We start from the raw sequence: 17724 nt of genomic DNA, 5'->3' as shown, positions 1-17724 counted from the left end.
GATATCGTATAGGACGCCGTGGAAAAGAAATAGTTTAGGTGCTTTGTTACCTGGCTAATTGACTGATTAGTGCAAAACAGTTAGAATTTAAAAAGAAAATCAGGTGATACTTTGACGCAGCTTTAATTCAAGCGAGATACTTTGAAAACATATTTGTCAAGGGTACAGAATCCGGCAAGGCAAGGAGGTCGTCCAAGGTTAAGTATCTCCAGTAGATCGTTTTTCAGAGTTTTCGATGACATTCAATTTTAACAATATAGGACATTTATTAACAAACACCCCTGATGGAAAACAGAAGAGATGTGCAGCTGAAAACTGCAAATCCGCCATGCGCACAATGTATACTGAATGCAAGGTTCAACGTTAATTTTCACACACGATTTTAATTTAATATTCACATTACTAATTAAAATTTATGTTTTCTAGCATGTGCTTATTTTTTGATCCTCCAGAAGATCAGCGTTGCCATATGGCTGCATACTGTTTTGAGAAAAAAAAACATAATTATTTCTTGTTGTTTTAAGCATAACTAATAATTTATTTAAAAATTTTTTTTAAAATTATATTAATTTAAAAAAAAATTAAACTCCGTCCTTGATGGGTTAAGTAAACATATTGCAAACCAATTTCAGACGTTTTAAGGGTCAGAAATCATATATAAAATTAACACTCTTTTTAGAAAATACCTTTATATGTACACCACTGTGAAACTCTCCTGATTTACTGTTTCATTAACACCCGAATGGCAGCACCTATTGGAAAACTTTGTATCTTGTTTACACTCATATAAGTTCTTTAACGTAAGGTGAGGTCATTCTCTTGCAAGTAAAACAGAAACTATCATGACTGAAAATACGAAATTTCGTTGCCTGTGTAGTTTGTTAGTGTTGGTGATACTCGTGGGGAAAGTTGTGCCACAGGGATTTCAGTTTACCAACCCGATTAGGTTTCCGTATTCTAATACAGGAAATCCTTATATTGGGGTAAGTAGTATAGTTAAGAGTTATTACCCTATTTTGAGCTAATAGTCTGACTTAACGGAAGATAAAGTTTAAAAATGCTTATTAAGCTCTAACCATTTACTATGAAACTATCGTTAACTTTTACTATGAGTTTATATAAAGCCATAGATTCATATAATAATAAAAAATACTTTTTTCTCTAACAGAATTTTGTTACTTTGCGTATTTTTAAAAATATTTATTATTATTTTCTATTTTCAATAATAATATGCCCCTTCAACTTTGTATGCATTTAGCGTGAAAGTCTAGTAAGTTCTAGAAGTTTTGTATGTTTTTATAATATTTTGGTATCTATGGATAGGATCTAAATACAGTGTTTGTTAATTTGATTAACTGCACTTTTTTCTACACTTTGCAGGGAATTTAAAGAGTGTGCTTGGTTAATTTAGTAGGCACTTTTATATTGCAATGTACGATTACCACTGGTAGCTGTAACACTCCGTTCTTTTCATTAAATTTCAAAGGCGACATTAATGACTTTATAAAGAATACGCAACATTCTTTAAAAAAATTATCGAATATTGAATTTAATTTAGATAATATTTTATTAAAGTTTGACATAAATAATTTATTTACAAATGTGCCATTAGATAATATTTAAAAATATTCAAAACAAAATTAGAGAATGATGATACATTACCACACCAATAGAAAGCCTGTATTGTGAAGCAGTTGAACCATCACTATGTCACAGAAGAATGTACTTAAAGTTAAACTATGCAATTCAATCAAATGCAAATCCTAACAACCACACCTTCAAATATGATCACCTTAACCGATTATCAACATGTTTCTCCAATAAACCACGTCTACATAAACCTTTCTACCACCGAATCAAAATGGATCTCTCATCTCTGAACACCACCTTACCTCCCTGCTTTCCCGTTAGTTTTGAACCTGCTGCACCATGGACTTTGGGAGTACCTAAAATAATAACTACCCTAACATCATTGGACAAACACACTACTAGCCATAGTATAATACATCAAAATCTGCAAAACTTATTATCAAAGTATACAAATTTGTCTAAAATTTATACAGATGCTTCAAAATCAACAGATGGCGTGGGAGCAGCAGTTATATCCTCTAATATGTGTCAAAAATATAAGTTGCCAATACACTATAGTACTCTTAATGCAGAATTATATGCCATATACGAGGCACTCACATATATTATATCCTCACCAAATCAGAAATATATAATTTTGACTGATTCACTAAACTCACTACAATCTATAGGAAGAATATACCCAGCGAATCATATTCTTGAAAAAATAAAACAAAATCTGATAGAGATAGAAAATTGTAATAAGGAGGTAATCTTTATTTGGATTCCATCACATAATGGTATTAGAGGTAATGAAGAAGCAGATAAGTGTGCGCGTGAAGCCGTCAATTCAGCTGACTCTATTATTGTGAAATACGTGATAGCTAGTAATGTTTCAAGTGTTATTAAATCGCGGATCCTAAATGAGTGGCAAAACCGGTGGGAATTTTCAGTGTCCACTCTTCGGAATATTAAACCGGACATTAAACCATGGAGATGTTTCCCCACTAAAAGAAGGGATCAAGTGACAATAACTCGTCTTAGATTAGGTCATACCAGTGCCACGCACAAGTTCTTAATTACTAAACAATCCGAACCAAAATGTGAGCAGTGTAACGTTAAACTCTCGGTGAAACATGTTGTTGTAGACTGTCCAGTTTTCTCCACAGCAAGAATCAATTATGGTATCTCAATAAACTTAGAGAACGCACTTGGTGCAAATTGTTCATTCACAAATATGTTAAACTACTTAAAAGCTATTAATTTTGTTAATATATAATATATCTAATATTGAAAATCTGATTCTCGCTAATAACCTTCAGGTTGATGCGAATTTGTAAATAAAAAAATGATGATACATTGATAACTAGAACAAGACTTAATGTATCCGCTCTAATAGAGGTATTGACAATATGTACTGATAATACCTATTTTCAACTAAATAAAGAATTCTATAATAAACAAATGTTGGTCTAGAAATGCCAATATTCGGAACGAATAGGCACTGAAAGAAGAAGAAGGTCTAGAAATGGGCTCTGCTTTATCTTCATTACTAGATAATACATTTATGATATATTTCGAAACAAATATTATTGCTAAACAAAATTTAAAACCCACAGTATGGTAAAGATATGTAGACAATTTGTCCTCAATATGGCCTTAGGTATCAGAGCTGTTGGATATATTTCGAAAAATATACCTAAGCGATTGATTCACAACACTAACACTACATTTTCTTGACTTTTTACTCTCAAAGAAGGTTAATAAGTAAAAGAGTCAATAAGAATCTTTTTTACCGTATTTTTGTTTTAGAAATTTTAAAATTTTTGCTGGTGATGTATTTCTTGTAAATAACCTGTATTAATATTATTAAATTAATTAGTTATCTTTATATAAAATTAATATTAAGAACGTATATGAATATATAACTTTAATAATCTTAGGAGTTTCTTATTAAGGCTCATAAATACAAATTAACAATAGCATTGCCGATTCAAATCTTAGTTAAATTTTCGACTAAGTTTGACCGAACCAGAAAAAGTTATGACGGCCTCGTTTAGGGTCTTCATAGACAGCCTGCTTAGAGCAGTCGAGACCAAACTGCACAAGAGCCGAGAGCGAACATGTTGCAGTTGGACTCGACTACAACCCGATTGCTACCAGCTGTACGATTGAAGTCGTGGGCGACTGCAATACGACCACTCGTATTCAATCAATATCAATATTCAATCAGTTGCAACATAGATTCAGACAAAAACAGAATACTTCTCATTTTTTTGTTACGTAAACAAAAATCAAAATCCGTTTTAAGCTTTTCACAGACTACAAAGAAGCCTATCGCTGTAAGTTTTACATCAATAATTCCATATACATTCTTGTACTTTAATTTCATTTATAAACAAGTCATCATCCAAATCAGCTCTATTTGACATTTTTCTTGAAAGTAGGTAGTATTATGTAGTGTGATATACAACGATAAATGAATGATCGAATCGATATGCGCGAGTGGGAGGACGAGGCCACAGCATAAGGTTTTCTCCTTATACAGTGATAAGGAACAAAATTATTTGTGTCTATGCTTCGAGCAGTCGGAGCAGATAGCTCCAAGCGGTTCATGTGGGATGCGTTGAGCAGCTCTTTACTGCATTCGTATGCGATCGCATACGAACTGCTTCAACGGTCTGTGTATTGCAAATGACAATTTTGCATTGAAACTGCAAACAGATTGCCAAAGCTGTTTGCACTGACTGCTCTAAGAAAGCTCCAAACAGTCCGTCTATGGAAGATGCCCCTTTTTTGTTGCGTTGAAACTAAGGTAGTGCAAATAGGGTACTGTAAACTTCATGTATGAGGCTGGAACTTATTGTAGAAGAGATGTATGTAAAAGTTGGGTATGTATTAGCTCACAGTACTCGCTTAGATTGTTGTTCTTATTTTGATGTTAATTTACTTTTACTTTCTCTAAGGTTACACATTGAGATATTATCTAAAACTAAACCTAACAATGAATAAGACAGAACAAAGAATTGTATTTATAAAATACCTTGTGAATGAGAACATTTTTATTTAGGTAAAACATAAGGACCTTTAAGTATTAGAGTAAATGAACATCAGTCTTATATTGGAAATAAAGAATTTGGTAGATATCAAATATATGTAAATACGCATCGGAAATAAACATAGAGTTGAATGGAACGATTAAAGTATTGTTCTGAAAAAAACAAAAAATAAAAAACAGAAAAATCAAGAAAGCGGCTCTAATTATGTTAAATGAAACCAATTGTGTTGCAAATTCCTCGCCAGAATGCAGTAGAATTTGGTTACCCATATTATAACATCAAATCAATAGAGAGAAAATATTACTATTAGTAAGTCAATAATATATCCAGGATACATAATTTATGTTTTAAAATAACATACATAACATAAAATTGGAGTTTGGTGTTAATATTCAGAGTAGACTTAATGTAAGACCAAATAATTACAATTTCGGGATAGTATCCAGAGGTGATTTCCTGGTTTTTTCTCATGATTTACTATGGGATCACTAACTGGAGGATTTAACTGTCTTCATTGCATGTGGTTGTCTTTTAAAAACAAATCGCATGCTATGATTTTTTTGACGCGTATGCTTAAGTTAAAATTGATTTTATTTAATCGAATGAAGCATCTTCCAATAAATTCATCGCAGGAATGCAACTCAAAAATAACGATAATATCATTTTAAAGTCATTTACTTTAAAATGTATAAAATATGTCTGAGTTTTTAATATGAATGAGTCAGATCAATTTAAATTATTCAACAAACAAAACAAAAACAAAAATTTGTTTAATTTATTAATGTTTGTATTTTGAGAACGATTTCCGAAGTAGAAATCGAAACCTTAAATAAACTTATTTTAAAGTAAAATTGTGGGTGTGTGTATCCCAACAAAAATAGTAAATTGTAGTAAGATGCCACAAAGAAAAAAGATTTGGAAAAATAATAAATCATCTAAATAAAGCTCCATAAATAATCTCTCTCGGTTTTAAAAAGTTTCCCTCTCGGTTAATAGTACGCATTAAAACAGTTCACTATAGTAGGGGTTCCGATATAACAAAGATCTTCATCTATCTGTTTAACGGATAAAAATTATTTGATATGTAATTTAGGAGGTTAAAAAATATAAAAAAAAGAGGTGCTCGATACAATTGTGTCCAGGCTCTAATTAATTAATAATTAACAAATGACTTAATTTTATAAATTCTACTGGTGGGTTTAACAAAGAGATTTAACACTAACGGTAAGTACAAAGTATGAGTACTCAGCCAACGCATGACGACAGAAATTATCAACTGTAAAAGAAAATATTGGATTAACTAATAAAGATGATACTTCACACTCTTGCAAAAAAGCAAAATTCGAATGGATACAAAAAACTTGGATAGTATCATAAAGGGAATAAAACAAACGGTGAATTCCTTTGGTGATACAATTGATTACCAAAAGTTGTTTAATATTTCGACTCTCAAAGCTATATCTAAAAGGTTGTCGATTTCCTGCTGAACGTCACAGAAACTGGCAGCCAACAAAAATTGGGGTTTATTTCAATTCCTAACTCTTGGAAGATATGACAGACCTATCAAACGTAACAACGTCATCAAACTTCTCAAAATATCACAAAATTTATTAGAGACATGGGGAATCTAAAAATTGCATTCCACAACATATCTCCTCAACTAAGCAAAATTCTTAGCGAATTGGTTTCTAGTAGTCGTACAGAGTATACCGGAATAAAAAGGAAAAGACAGTCAAGATTTGATTTCACGTACAGGGCGCCTGCGCATCCGCTTATACGTATTTCGGCCTAATAGGCCTCATCAGAACGGCTTTCGCAGTCGCTTTGAACGTGAAAATAAATCTTTTCTGTCTTAGGAAGCAACTCTAACATGGCTTCGTATAGACGCAAATAGCGACATCTGATAATAAAATCCGTAAACTAATTTTCGAAACCAAATTCAGAATTTCAGATTAAAGCGAAATTCTGAGCCACATTTATTAACGTAGAACTATTAGATGGATTTTATTACTTACACCTTATTGGTAACTATCTGCTGCATTTGAAAAAATTTCAGAATCAATACTAAAAAAATTTGTTCTAAAAATGCTGTAGAAATCCATTTAATGTTTGACCGCTATTTGTTACCCTCAATCAAAGATTCTGAACGTCAAGCTCGAAAGGAATTCGATTTTCCATATAAAATTTCTGAATCGCAACAAGTTAGGCGTAAACATTTTTTGCAAAGCCTTAAAAACTATGGTTTTAAATAGGCACTGGTATGCTTTTTGGCTAATTATTTTTTTTTAACTTCATTTATTTATTGTAATTTGTTATCTGTAGTAATATCCCTAGGACAGTGATAACAGACGAGATAATTTCATGACAATCGAAAGCTCGTTCCTTGGTAACAGCACGAAGCCTTCGGCTTCGTGCTGTTACCAAGCAACGAGCTTGAGAAATTTGTCATGAAATTATGAGGCATTCATCAATGTCCGAGGGATATTCGGCGGATAATTTTTCGAAAAAAAAATCATAACCCAACATAACGAAACATTTATTTATTAAAAGTACAGTTAGTGAAAGTACAATTATTAAAATTTAAGTTAACATTAGATTCGTTGCTGTTCTCTACTATAGAAGATCTATTACCACGCATAATATTTATAATCTTGACAAAACGTGACATTTTGAAATTTATTTGGATGAAGTTGTCAAACTCGATCGTGTTGTCATATGAATTGAAAATTGCACTGAATGCAATTATCAGTCTAATGTTGACATGATTGGGTGAAATTGTTCCACATGACACAAAATGACGAAATTTGAATGGTTGTTAGAACAGTCGAAAAATTATCAATATAATTATAAACAATATGTTTGAAAGACTGGAAATGTGACAAAGTGTCAAAGGGAGCTACACCCAATGGTGAACACACTTTGGTTAGTTATTGGGATCGCTGATTATTGTGGTATTAAAAATTTGCTGACAATTATCCGAGACAAAAAAATATTTTTAACCGTTGAAAACTCATATCAAGCTCACAATAATTATATTAAAACTTGATTGTTTTTCACGCTCATAAAATTACACCTGGATCAAAGATTTTTATTAGAGCTTCGGATTCTGATGTTTTGGTGATTTTACTGGGAAATATGCACAAAATCTCATAATTTGCAAATTGGCTAGGTTCTTCAGCAAATAAAATTATGTCAAAGTTAACCTGCTTTCCACGCGTATATAGGTTGCGATTACACAGCATCATTTTATAATGAGTGAAAAATAAGACCATTTTTTTGAAATGAAAGGTATAAAACCGTTTTTACAACGTTAACTGATGAGGCCGACATATTCATTGATCAAAAAATGACTGTTGTTGAAGGATTTACCGCGAAAATGTATGCCGTGAATAACTACAAAAGAGTAAATGAAGCAAAAATCGCATTTTTATAATATATACCTTATGCTGCAAAAGACGACAAAGAACAGTTTTTTAAAAAAATTAAAAGTTTTAATCCTGACTTGACAACACTATACCTACATTCTGGAAATTTTTACAACAAAAAATTTTAAGAATTATTTTTGTTAACTACATGTGACTTAATTCAATTGAGCCGCAATCCGGACTAAAAACGGTGGGTGGCATTTAGATGATTCTTTAAAACCATCATAATTTATTGAAAACCAAACGCCTTTGAAACTGCAAGACATTCTCGAAATGACGGAAGATTATGGCAAATGAAGCAAGGGCAATAATGAAAATTTAGTGCCGGTGAATCAGAAGTAGAACAAAAATCAATGATTGGAATCAATATTGTACAACAATTTTTATTTTAATCAAATAAAAGGCAGATATCGAGCACAGTTTTTATTATTAAATCTTGCCCAAGTACTTATAATGATATTCATTTTATATATATATTGTTGGATAGCCCAATTTGACGAAATGCCCCTGAAGATGCTCTGAGAGGGAAAGTACTTAGGCAGGATTTAATAAAAACTGTGCCCGATATCTGCCTTTTGATTTGATTAAAATTCATTTATTCGAGCATTCATTATATCACTTTATTTATATTTATGGTTTAAAATAATAATATTTTTGTACTGAATAAAATATCTTTACAGTATTATTAATTATAAATTAATTATTACAGTCTGGACAAAATTATATCGGTCACCTTTTGCATTTTATACTTTTTAACATACGAAGTTCTAATATCAAATAATTTTAATTAATTAAACAGATCGGTGAAGGTCTTTCTTATATCGGATCTTACAATACTAGGTTTTCCATTTTTGGAGACCTAATTTACAAATATTTATTTTGGTATCATATTTATCTTTTCATATTTTTGTGTGATATTATTTGCCGTCATGAGCTCTCCTCGAGATTTAAATTTATATTTATCCATGCAATAAAACTTCTGTTAACGGACACCTCTCCACAACGGAAACCTCTGCTAAACGGACAGTTTTTAGGGTACCGAACATTTCATATTGTGCGTAAATAGGAAAAGTGCAAACTCTTCTCAGACTCCTGACAAAATTCGCCTTCAGTTTTTCTAAGAAATTATTCTCATTTTACCTGCCAACAATGGACAGTCAGGTAAAGGCAAATAAAAGATAAAATTGGGGCTCTGGAAATCTAAATATGTACTTTACTAATTGTAGCCATAAAACTAATTATATAAGTAGGTACTTATGGTCATAAAACTAGGTACTTTAGATACGTCGAGTTTGGTTTGGAAAAACCCTGTTTAGAATGTATTCATCATATGTACAGATCGTCAAGAATACCAATGTCTCTGAGTTTTGACAAGAATATAAATTTGGAGGGGAGGATCCGTCAGTAGCCCGAATATACTGAGTTCCATTATGTTAGCAGAAGCAAACAGATCAGACGCATATCAATTACACTGGTGTAGGACTTATTAATCCGGTACCGTTACAATGGGATTTAAATTAAAAGTTCATCGTAAAGTTTTGAGTGGTCAATCTCGTGAAATTATAGCAAATGTGATATATTTTATGAAACGAGAAGCAGAGGCTAAACATCCGATAATAGAACTAACGAATATTCAAGAATGTGTTTCGCGCGCAACTGGTGTTAGTGTTGGTTCTGTAAAGCAAATTTCAAAGGAAATGAGATCAGTTGAAGATGGTGAAAGTGATTCGTTCCATAAAATAAAAAATTCGTTCCAATAGTAAAAGATGAAAAAGTGCGACCAAAACTAAGTTGGATAATATGGATAAGGAAATTCTTCGGAGATTTGTAATAAATTTTCACGTCCACGAAAAAAATTTCCTACGTTGAGAGGCATACACAGGAAATTTGTCAATGAAATTAATTACACAGGATCGTATGAAAGGTTACGAAAAGTATTACATAAAATTGGTTTCCGTTGGCGAAAAACTCCAAGACAAAGAAAAAATTGCTTATGGAAAAACCTGACATCCAACAAAAAAGGATAGCTTTTTTGCGAAGTATAAGAGGTACAGAAACGAAAATCGTCCTATAGTATACATGAACGAAACATACATCCACTCTGGTCACACATTCAATAAAAGTTGGAATGATGATTCTCACGATAGTTTGCTTAAACCTATCTCTAAAGGACAGAGGTTAATAATAGTTCATGGAGAAATGGGGTTTATAAAAAATTCCTACTGGTGATTACCATAGTCAGTTGAACTTTCAAAATTATAAAAAGTGGCTAGTGGAAATGTTGATTCCGAACTTACCACCACAAAGTGTATCAGTGATTGATAATGACCCATACCACAATGTTTAAAGTGAAAAAAATATAACGACTGCTTCAAAAAAAGATGAAATAAAAGACTTGCTACAAACGTGTATTTTATATATGTAACGTACTGAAATAAAATAAATCTAAACATATTCTAATGTGGAAGCAAACAAAATTTGAAATGATTTTACTAATAATTTGATTTCTAAATATCAATTTTTTTAATATATTTCATCTTTAAAAACAATAAAAATCGATAATTTTCCTCACATATTATTACGTTAAATAATTACTCCTAATTATTTAAATTTCAATACCTATTGAGTTCAATTGACCCTCCCCCAGTCGTAGTTCCATAATAAAATAATTTTAAAATTCGAACGCATTTGCTATCTTCTTTACTCCGAATGCGTTCTTTCTTTATTTTTCATATCGCTAGACTTTAAACTGAAAGACAGAGCCAAGTTTGACGAACTGTGTACATTTCTAATTTAATTGCGGTATTCTGATCTAAAGGTAACATTGTCTTTTAATAAAAGAAAGTTTTTAAGTTTTTAAGAAGAAAAAATATTGTTGATAGGAGCATCTAAAAAAATTATAGTGTTCGAGTTTTGATCGAAAAGTTTTAAATAGGAAAAATTCAAGTTAGTGACATTTTAGAGATAAAGGCCGATTTAAAAAAGTGGTATAGTGAAAGTGTAAATGTTTAACTAAAAACAAACGATTAAAACTGAAGGTTTTGCCATCTATACTATAGTGTACGATTGGTTTGGAAAGTGAGAAGTCTAAACATTCCATTATCCGGATAGATAATAAAAGAAAAAGCTTGAGAGGCGACGAAATAACTCAATTTGAATTTTAAAGCTTTCAATGGTTGACTTAACAAGTTTTGCTTAACATTAAATTTAGAGCATTTTCTGGAGAAGATAAAAGTGTTAACATTTACGTCGTCTCAGAGTGGCAATGAAAACTGCCAAATTTATTAAGTGGCTATTTACTTGACGATATTTATAATGCTGACGAGACTGGTCTGTATTATCGAGCCTTATCAAGTAAAATTTTTACATTTCGTAATAAAAAGTGCACTGAAGACGGAGAGGAAGTCCTGCTACAAGATGGAAAACATACGTCGGAAATGCTATGATAGATAGAGACCCCAGAGAAGGTGACTGGGAGAATAGAGTGCTGTGGAGGACGAAAACGGCGAACTCATAATGGGAAAAGCCAAAGAAAAAGAAGAAAATGGGATTTAATCTACTAAGAAAAGGCTGACCGTATTATTGTGTGCGAAAAATGTCGAAAAAGAAAAACCTAAAATCTTTGGTAATTGGTAAAAGTAAAATCCCTGATGTTTTAAAAATTTTATTCTTGATAAAGTCCAAGTCGACTGGTACTACAACAAGAAGGCCTTGATTACCAGAGGTGTCATAACATATTGGCTGCACAAATTTGACAAAAAAATACAACGTCAAAAAAGAAACTCTCTTATTCCTAGACAGCGCAACATCCCATCTGGATATTCAGTTATCTAACATATTGAAAATATTTTTGCCATTTAATACTACAGCACATTATCAACCGTTAGACCAAGGAATAATTAAAAACTTTAAATCCCTGTATAAAAAGTTTTTGATGGGAAGAATTACCATCTATAAAATGTACGTAATCAAGGGCTGAACTAAAAAAGTCTAGAACGATTGCTAACGCCTTAATTTGAATTGTAGCAGCATTGAGGGATGTTTCAAACAAAAAAAAAGTGTTTTATTAGGTGTGGTTTTTTAAAAAACGATAATAATGGAGAAGAAATTGTGGAAAATCTGTAACTACAAATCTGGAAGATGATTTGCCATTGTCAACCTTTTGCAAAAGTCATGGATTTTAAAATGTTTTGAACTACCTAGAGATTGATGCAGCCCAATTGACGAAAAATCCTGAAGTAAACTTAGCTAGTTGTGTTAGTGATTTTAACCATGATACAAATACAAACAGATAAGATACCGCGCATGTAGGCATGGCTTATGTGACCTCAGCTTGTGCTAAATTTCGCCATATGGTGTTTTGATATTACATTTACGGTTCATAGCCAATATTTAGTAAAATAATATTTTGAGAGTGTTAAAGGCTTTAAATTTTTCGCAATATGAGGTGTGCAGTGTATGGTTGTGCCGTTGACAATATGTTTGCAAGAGTTTTGTACAGCATTTCATAGCTTTCCAAAAGAAAAGGAAATGCAAGCTGTTTGTAAACATTTGTGTAAACGCCAGGATAGTTTTAATATTAAATTTGCTCGTGTTTGCTCTAAGCACTTTATTGAAAGTGATTATGAACGTAATTTAAAACATAAATTTCTTTTCTGGGGTATATACCAGCAAAACATCGTTCTTTAAAAAGACGCTGTTCCGTCAATAAATTTATCTAAAAAAAAATTAACAGAACGAGAAGGCGAATTTTGATAGAACGAACCGGCAACATAAAAAACAACAAAAAAGACTTGTGGATGATTTATTAAATAGGTACGTGATATTTATTATATTGAAGTGCTAAATAATAATGTCTAATGATTTCATTACTAAATATTTGTTTTTGTAGAGCGGAACTTTGTAACAATAGTGGAAACACTTTTGATGATGGTGCGAAGGCTGGTGCTTCTTGTTTTATCCCCAAGGATGCTGTTTTGGAAGAATTACCTACTCGTCAAAGTATTCGGTTAGTTTGTAGTTAAAAATACCTAACTAGCACAGATTATATGCTATCGTAACTAGTCTGTGTTTTTTGATATCTGGTATGGTCCTGTATACTTTAACTCTAATGACTTAATAATTAAGGGTTAATACTGAAGAAGATAAACGGGCCAAAATAATAATTGGCCTAAAACTGCACCATAGTGAAGACGACCAATAGTCAGTTATAGGGTTACCTTCCGTCTTATGCACATATTTTATTATATTTTTTCCTTTGTTGCGAGCTACGCCGATACCTTCTACATTTATATATATATATATATATATATATATATATATATATATATATATATATATATATATATATATATATACTTTGTGTGTGAAAATCAAATTTCATAGTTTGCAATTTGTGGCATTCGGTCATGGCGCGCTCCATCAAACTTCACTCTCATGGAAAAAGTGTTATTTTCTACAATATACTAGTTTAAATACTTAAGCTTAAATTCACGTAGTAAATAAAACATCTACTAAATTATATTAGAATTTCAACAGTTCGCTTCATCCGCAAGCATGGATACATTTTGAAAATTTAGCACAAGGTGACGTCATGCGCGAGATGTACGAGTTTAGTGCGTGGCAATATTATATCTTGTATCCTTATATCATGGATTTTAAAGAAGACGAACAGGTGTTCAATGTTTCCAACAATGAGAGTGACGATGAACTAGAACTTACTACGACTGCAAGTTATTTAAATGATGCTTACCTAAAATTAAGAGAATTATTTTTTATATATAAAGGTGATGCAAGAGTAAATCAATCTAATGTAATTCTAAATCATGTCAATTATGAAAAATATTAATCAAAACAAAAAACAAACCAAAGTTGATGATTTTTTTAAGAAGAAATACCTTTCTTTTGTAAATTAGTATTTTATTTGCTTTATTAACGCTTCTACAAATATGTACGAAAATGTATAAAATCAAGCAAGTCTAAACTCATTTTTTATTTCAATCGTGATGAAGTGATAACTCTTCATAACGGACAATTATTTTTCCCGTTGGTGTCCGTTATGTAGAAGTTTAACTGTACTTCAATTTAATAAAATAATTTATCAATTTAACCAAGTCTTGCAAAGTATATAATAAGATTGCAATCAATAACTCTAATAACTTTACAATAATGTTTTGTATTTTGAGAACGATTTCCGAAGTGGAAATTGAAACGTCAATAAACTTTTAAAATTTTATATTGTTTCAGATGTTTGTGGCCATTGCAGTACCAATTGATCTAAGAGGTCCGGCTGATCTTTTCTTTTCTGCGAATTTTGAAAGTTCTTACGCTTTACCCTCAAACCAAAGTTTACTTAATTATCCACCGATATATGCTTCAACTCGACAACTAATATACCGGTTGCTCGAATCAAAAATAAAAGGGTTTGTACAATTCATTTTCATTAGTATACTGATTTGGAAATATTTTAAGTCTTAAATCGAAACACATCTCTAGTACATAATGGAAAACATTGGGTCTCAGGGACACGGCGTAAATATATCAACAAAGAAATATTTATTTTTATTTTGGCGACATAAATTTATATTTTTCTGAATAAAACAAATGCTGATGCTAATATTCTGAAAAAAAAATTTGTTTTAACACAGTGATACTTACAAAAGCATAAACAAAACAGAACTAAAGTAAACAGAACGATTTTTAATAATTATAATTATAAACTTAGACCTTCGAACTTCATTATAGTACCATCATCATCCATCATCCAGCCTCAAGAGTCCACTGCTGAACATAGGCCTCTTCCTCATGTTTCCAACCCCGTCTATCTTGCGCCGCTCTTATCCAGTTTTTATTGAGTCTTCTTAAATCGTCAGTCCATCTTGTAGGTGGTCGACCGACGCTTCTATTGTCTTCCCTTGGCCTCCATTCCAATAACCTCTTTGTCCATCGCCCATCTGTCATTCTGGCTATGTGTCCTGCCCATCTCCATTTTAGTCTGGCTATCTTCTCGATGATGTCAGTCACTCCGGTTCTTCTCCTGATGTCTTCGTTGGTTATTCTGTTTCGCAGAGGTATTCCTAACATGGACCGCTCCATTCTTCTCTGCGTGACTCTCAGTTTGGTAGCTGCTGCTTTTGTTAAGGTAAGTGTTTCTGCTCCGTACGTGAAGACTGGGAGGACGCACTGATCAAATACCTTTCTCTTTAGGCATGTGGGCAGCTCACTTTTAAAGGTTTCTTTCAGTTTTCCAAATGCTGCCCACCCAAGGCCGATTCTTCTCTTCAGTTCTTGAGTCTGGTTATCCCTGCCAATCATAATTTCATGTCCCAGGTATTTATATCTATCTACGAGTTCTATTTCTTTCCCACCAATACTGATGTTCTGGTTGGGTACCAAAATGGTCATGATTTTTGTTTTCGAGATATTTATATTTAAACCTACATTTTCTGTAGCCACAACGAGTTCCTGTACCATCTCTCTTGCCATACCTAGATCTTCAGCTATTATAAGTATATCATCGGCGAAACGTAAGTTGTTTAGATATTCTCCATCTATTTTTGTTCCCTTTGTCATCCAATCCAAATTCTTAAAAGCATGTTCTAGCACCGTATTAAAAAGTTTAGGTGACATTGGGTCTCCTTGTCTAACCCCCCGTTCTATTTTTATGCGATTACTGTTAGTATGTAATCTGACAGTGGTTGTTGCCTGCAGGTATATTTTGTATAATAATTTAGTATATCTATAATCTAGCCTGCATTCTTTAAGCGACTGTAATATTTTGCTTAGCTCAACTGTGTCAAAGGCTTTGTGAAAATCGATAAATATTAGAACTAGAGGTTTGTTGTATTCCACTGCTTTCTCTATTAGGGTTTTTATACTTTGTAGATGGTCATTTGTTCCGTAACTTTTTCGGAATCCTGCTTGTTTCCTTGGTTGATAAGTCTCTAATTTTCTTTCCATTCTCTTAACTAGTATTCGCGTAAACAACTTATATATATGGCTGAGGAGGCTAATCGGTCTGTAATTCTCTAAATTTGCTTTGTCTCCTGCTTTGTGTAATAGAATCATAGTAGCGTTGTTCCAGTCTGTTGGAATATTGGCGCTGTGAAGGCAGATATTGAAAAGTTGTTTAATTTTTTCAAGTAATACATCCCCTCCAATTTTTAGTGCTTCTGATATTATTCCATCTTCACCCGGGGTTCGATTATTTTTCATTTTCTTCAGGGCTTCTTTGATTTCTGATTTTGTTATATCGGGCATTAAATCTGATCCTTGGTTTAATACCCCAGTGTTTAGTGTAATTGGAGGTTCCGTATTGTTATCTTTTTTTCTTGATCTATATAACTTTGTGTAGAACTCTTCGACTATTCTTAATATTTCATCTCTGTTCGTTGTTTCTTCTCCAGTTCTGTTTCTCAGTTTGTTAATTTCTATTTTCCCCTTTTGTACGCTCCTCTTCAAAACTTTCATGTTCTTATTTTGCTCTATTGCCTGTTTTGTTTTTTCTACATTGTAGTTTCTTTTCTTATTGCCTTTGTGATCGTCTTATTTATTTGATTTATCGCTTCTTTGCTTGCAGTGTTATGTCCTTTCATTTGTCGCCTTAGTTCTATAAGGATTTTCGTGGGTTGACTCAGTTCTTCATCTTTTTTGCTTGTCGGACAATATTTAGTTTGAGCCTGTTGTATTGTGTTGACTATTTGTTTGTTCAATATATTGATGTCTGCTGTTGTTGTATCTTTCAATGAATTACCGATATATTTTTCGAACTCCTGAATGTTAGTTGGTTTTGTCTATTTCTTTGGTTGTTTCTTATTTATCATTTTGAGTCTTTCTTTTTCCGTTGATATCGTTATTTTAGCTCTTACTAACTTATGATCACTGCTAGTACTGAACTTGTTTAGCACATTTACGTCTTTAAATAATTCTTTTTTGTTTGTTAAGAAATAGTCGATTTCGTTCCTTGTTTTTCCATCAGGACTTTCCCATGTCCATCTTCTGTGTTTTTTCTTTTTAAAGAAGCTGTTCATTTGATAGAGATTGTTTTCCAAAAGGAAAGTCAGTAGTTGTTTGCCTCTATCATTTCTGCCTTCGCTTCCAAAATTTCCCAATATTATTTCAGAGGGGTCTTCCTTAGTGCCTATTTTGGCGTTGAAATCACCACCTATTATTAAGAAGTGGCCAGGATTTTTTTCAAATCTATTAAATCCATTATAGTACAATTATTACATACTTTTCTATTGCACTGCAAACAAACATGATTGGTACATTTTATATACTTGTACTTTATACAAACATTTTATATAATTTCTAATTAATAAGCTAATTTCTGATTAAGAGGCAAAAGCCTAAATAAGGTTAAAATATGAAACAACAACTCGGCGAACTTATTTCGAAGAAGGCGAAGACTGTCCTATAGGCCGGAAAGATGATGGCCACCATTTTCTGGGATTCACAAGGAGTGATCTATATCAGCTGGTCGATGTAAGGCATCAAGTCTCTAAGATGTTGTAGTTTGTTCGCTGGAGTTCCCAACGGCTGCGTGAAAAGTGGTCTTAATGTCGATTGTGAAATGTACTATACTTCCTAACTAAGTCAATAGTCATAAAGGCAGATTCCACCTCATATAATGTTTGGTAAAACAATATCCCTGGTTTTTCACAGCTGGAACG

The 17724-nt window shown here is 32.3% G+C and overlaps 1 protein-coding gene across 1 annotated transcript in view; it reads left to right on the top strand.

The window, feature by feature from the left end:
- The first annotated feature begins 777 nt into the window (after positions 1–777).
- LOC140435047 (uncharacterized) overlaps positions 778–17724 on the top strand; it is a 31118-nt gene continuing 14171 nt past the window's right edge. The window contains exons 1-2 of the mRNA XM_072523735.1: positions 778–983; positions 14300–14475. Of these exons, the coding sequence (XP_072379836.1) occupies positions 843–983; positions 14300–14475 (317 nt within the window). The 5' untranslated portion in view covers positions 778–842. The remainder of the gene's footprint in view (positions 984–14299; positions 14476–17724) is intronic.

Source organism: Diabrotica undecimpunctata, chromosome 2 (genome assembly GCF_040954645.1).
Source record: "Diabrotica undecimpunctata isolate CICGRU chromosome 2, icDiaUnde3, whole genome shotgun sequence".
NCBI classification, from domain to species: Eukaryota; Metazoa; Arthropoda; class Insecta; order Coleoptera; family Chrysomelidae; genus Diabrotica; species Diabrotica undecimpunctata.
This window is presented reverse-complemented; position numbering and strand designations above follow the sequence as displayed.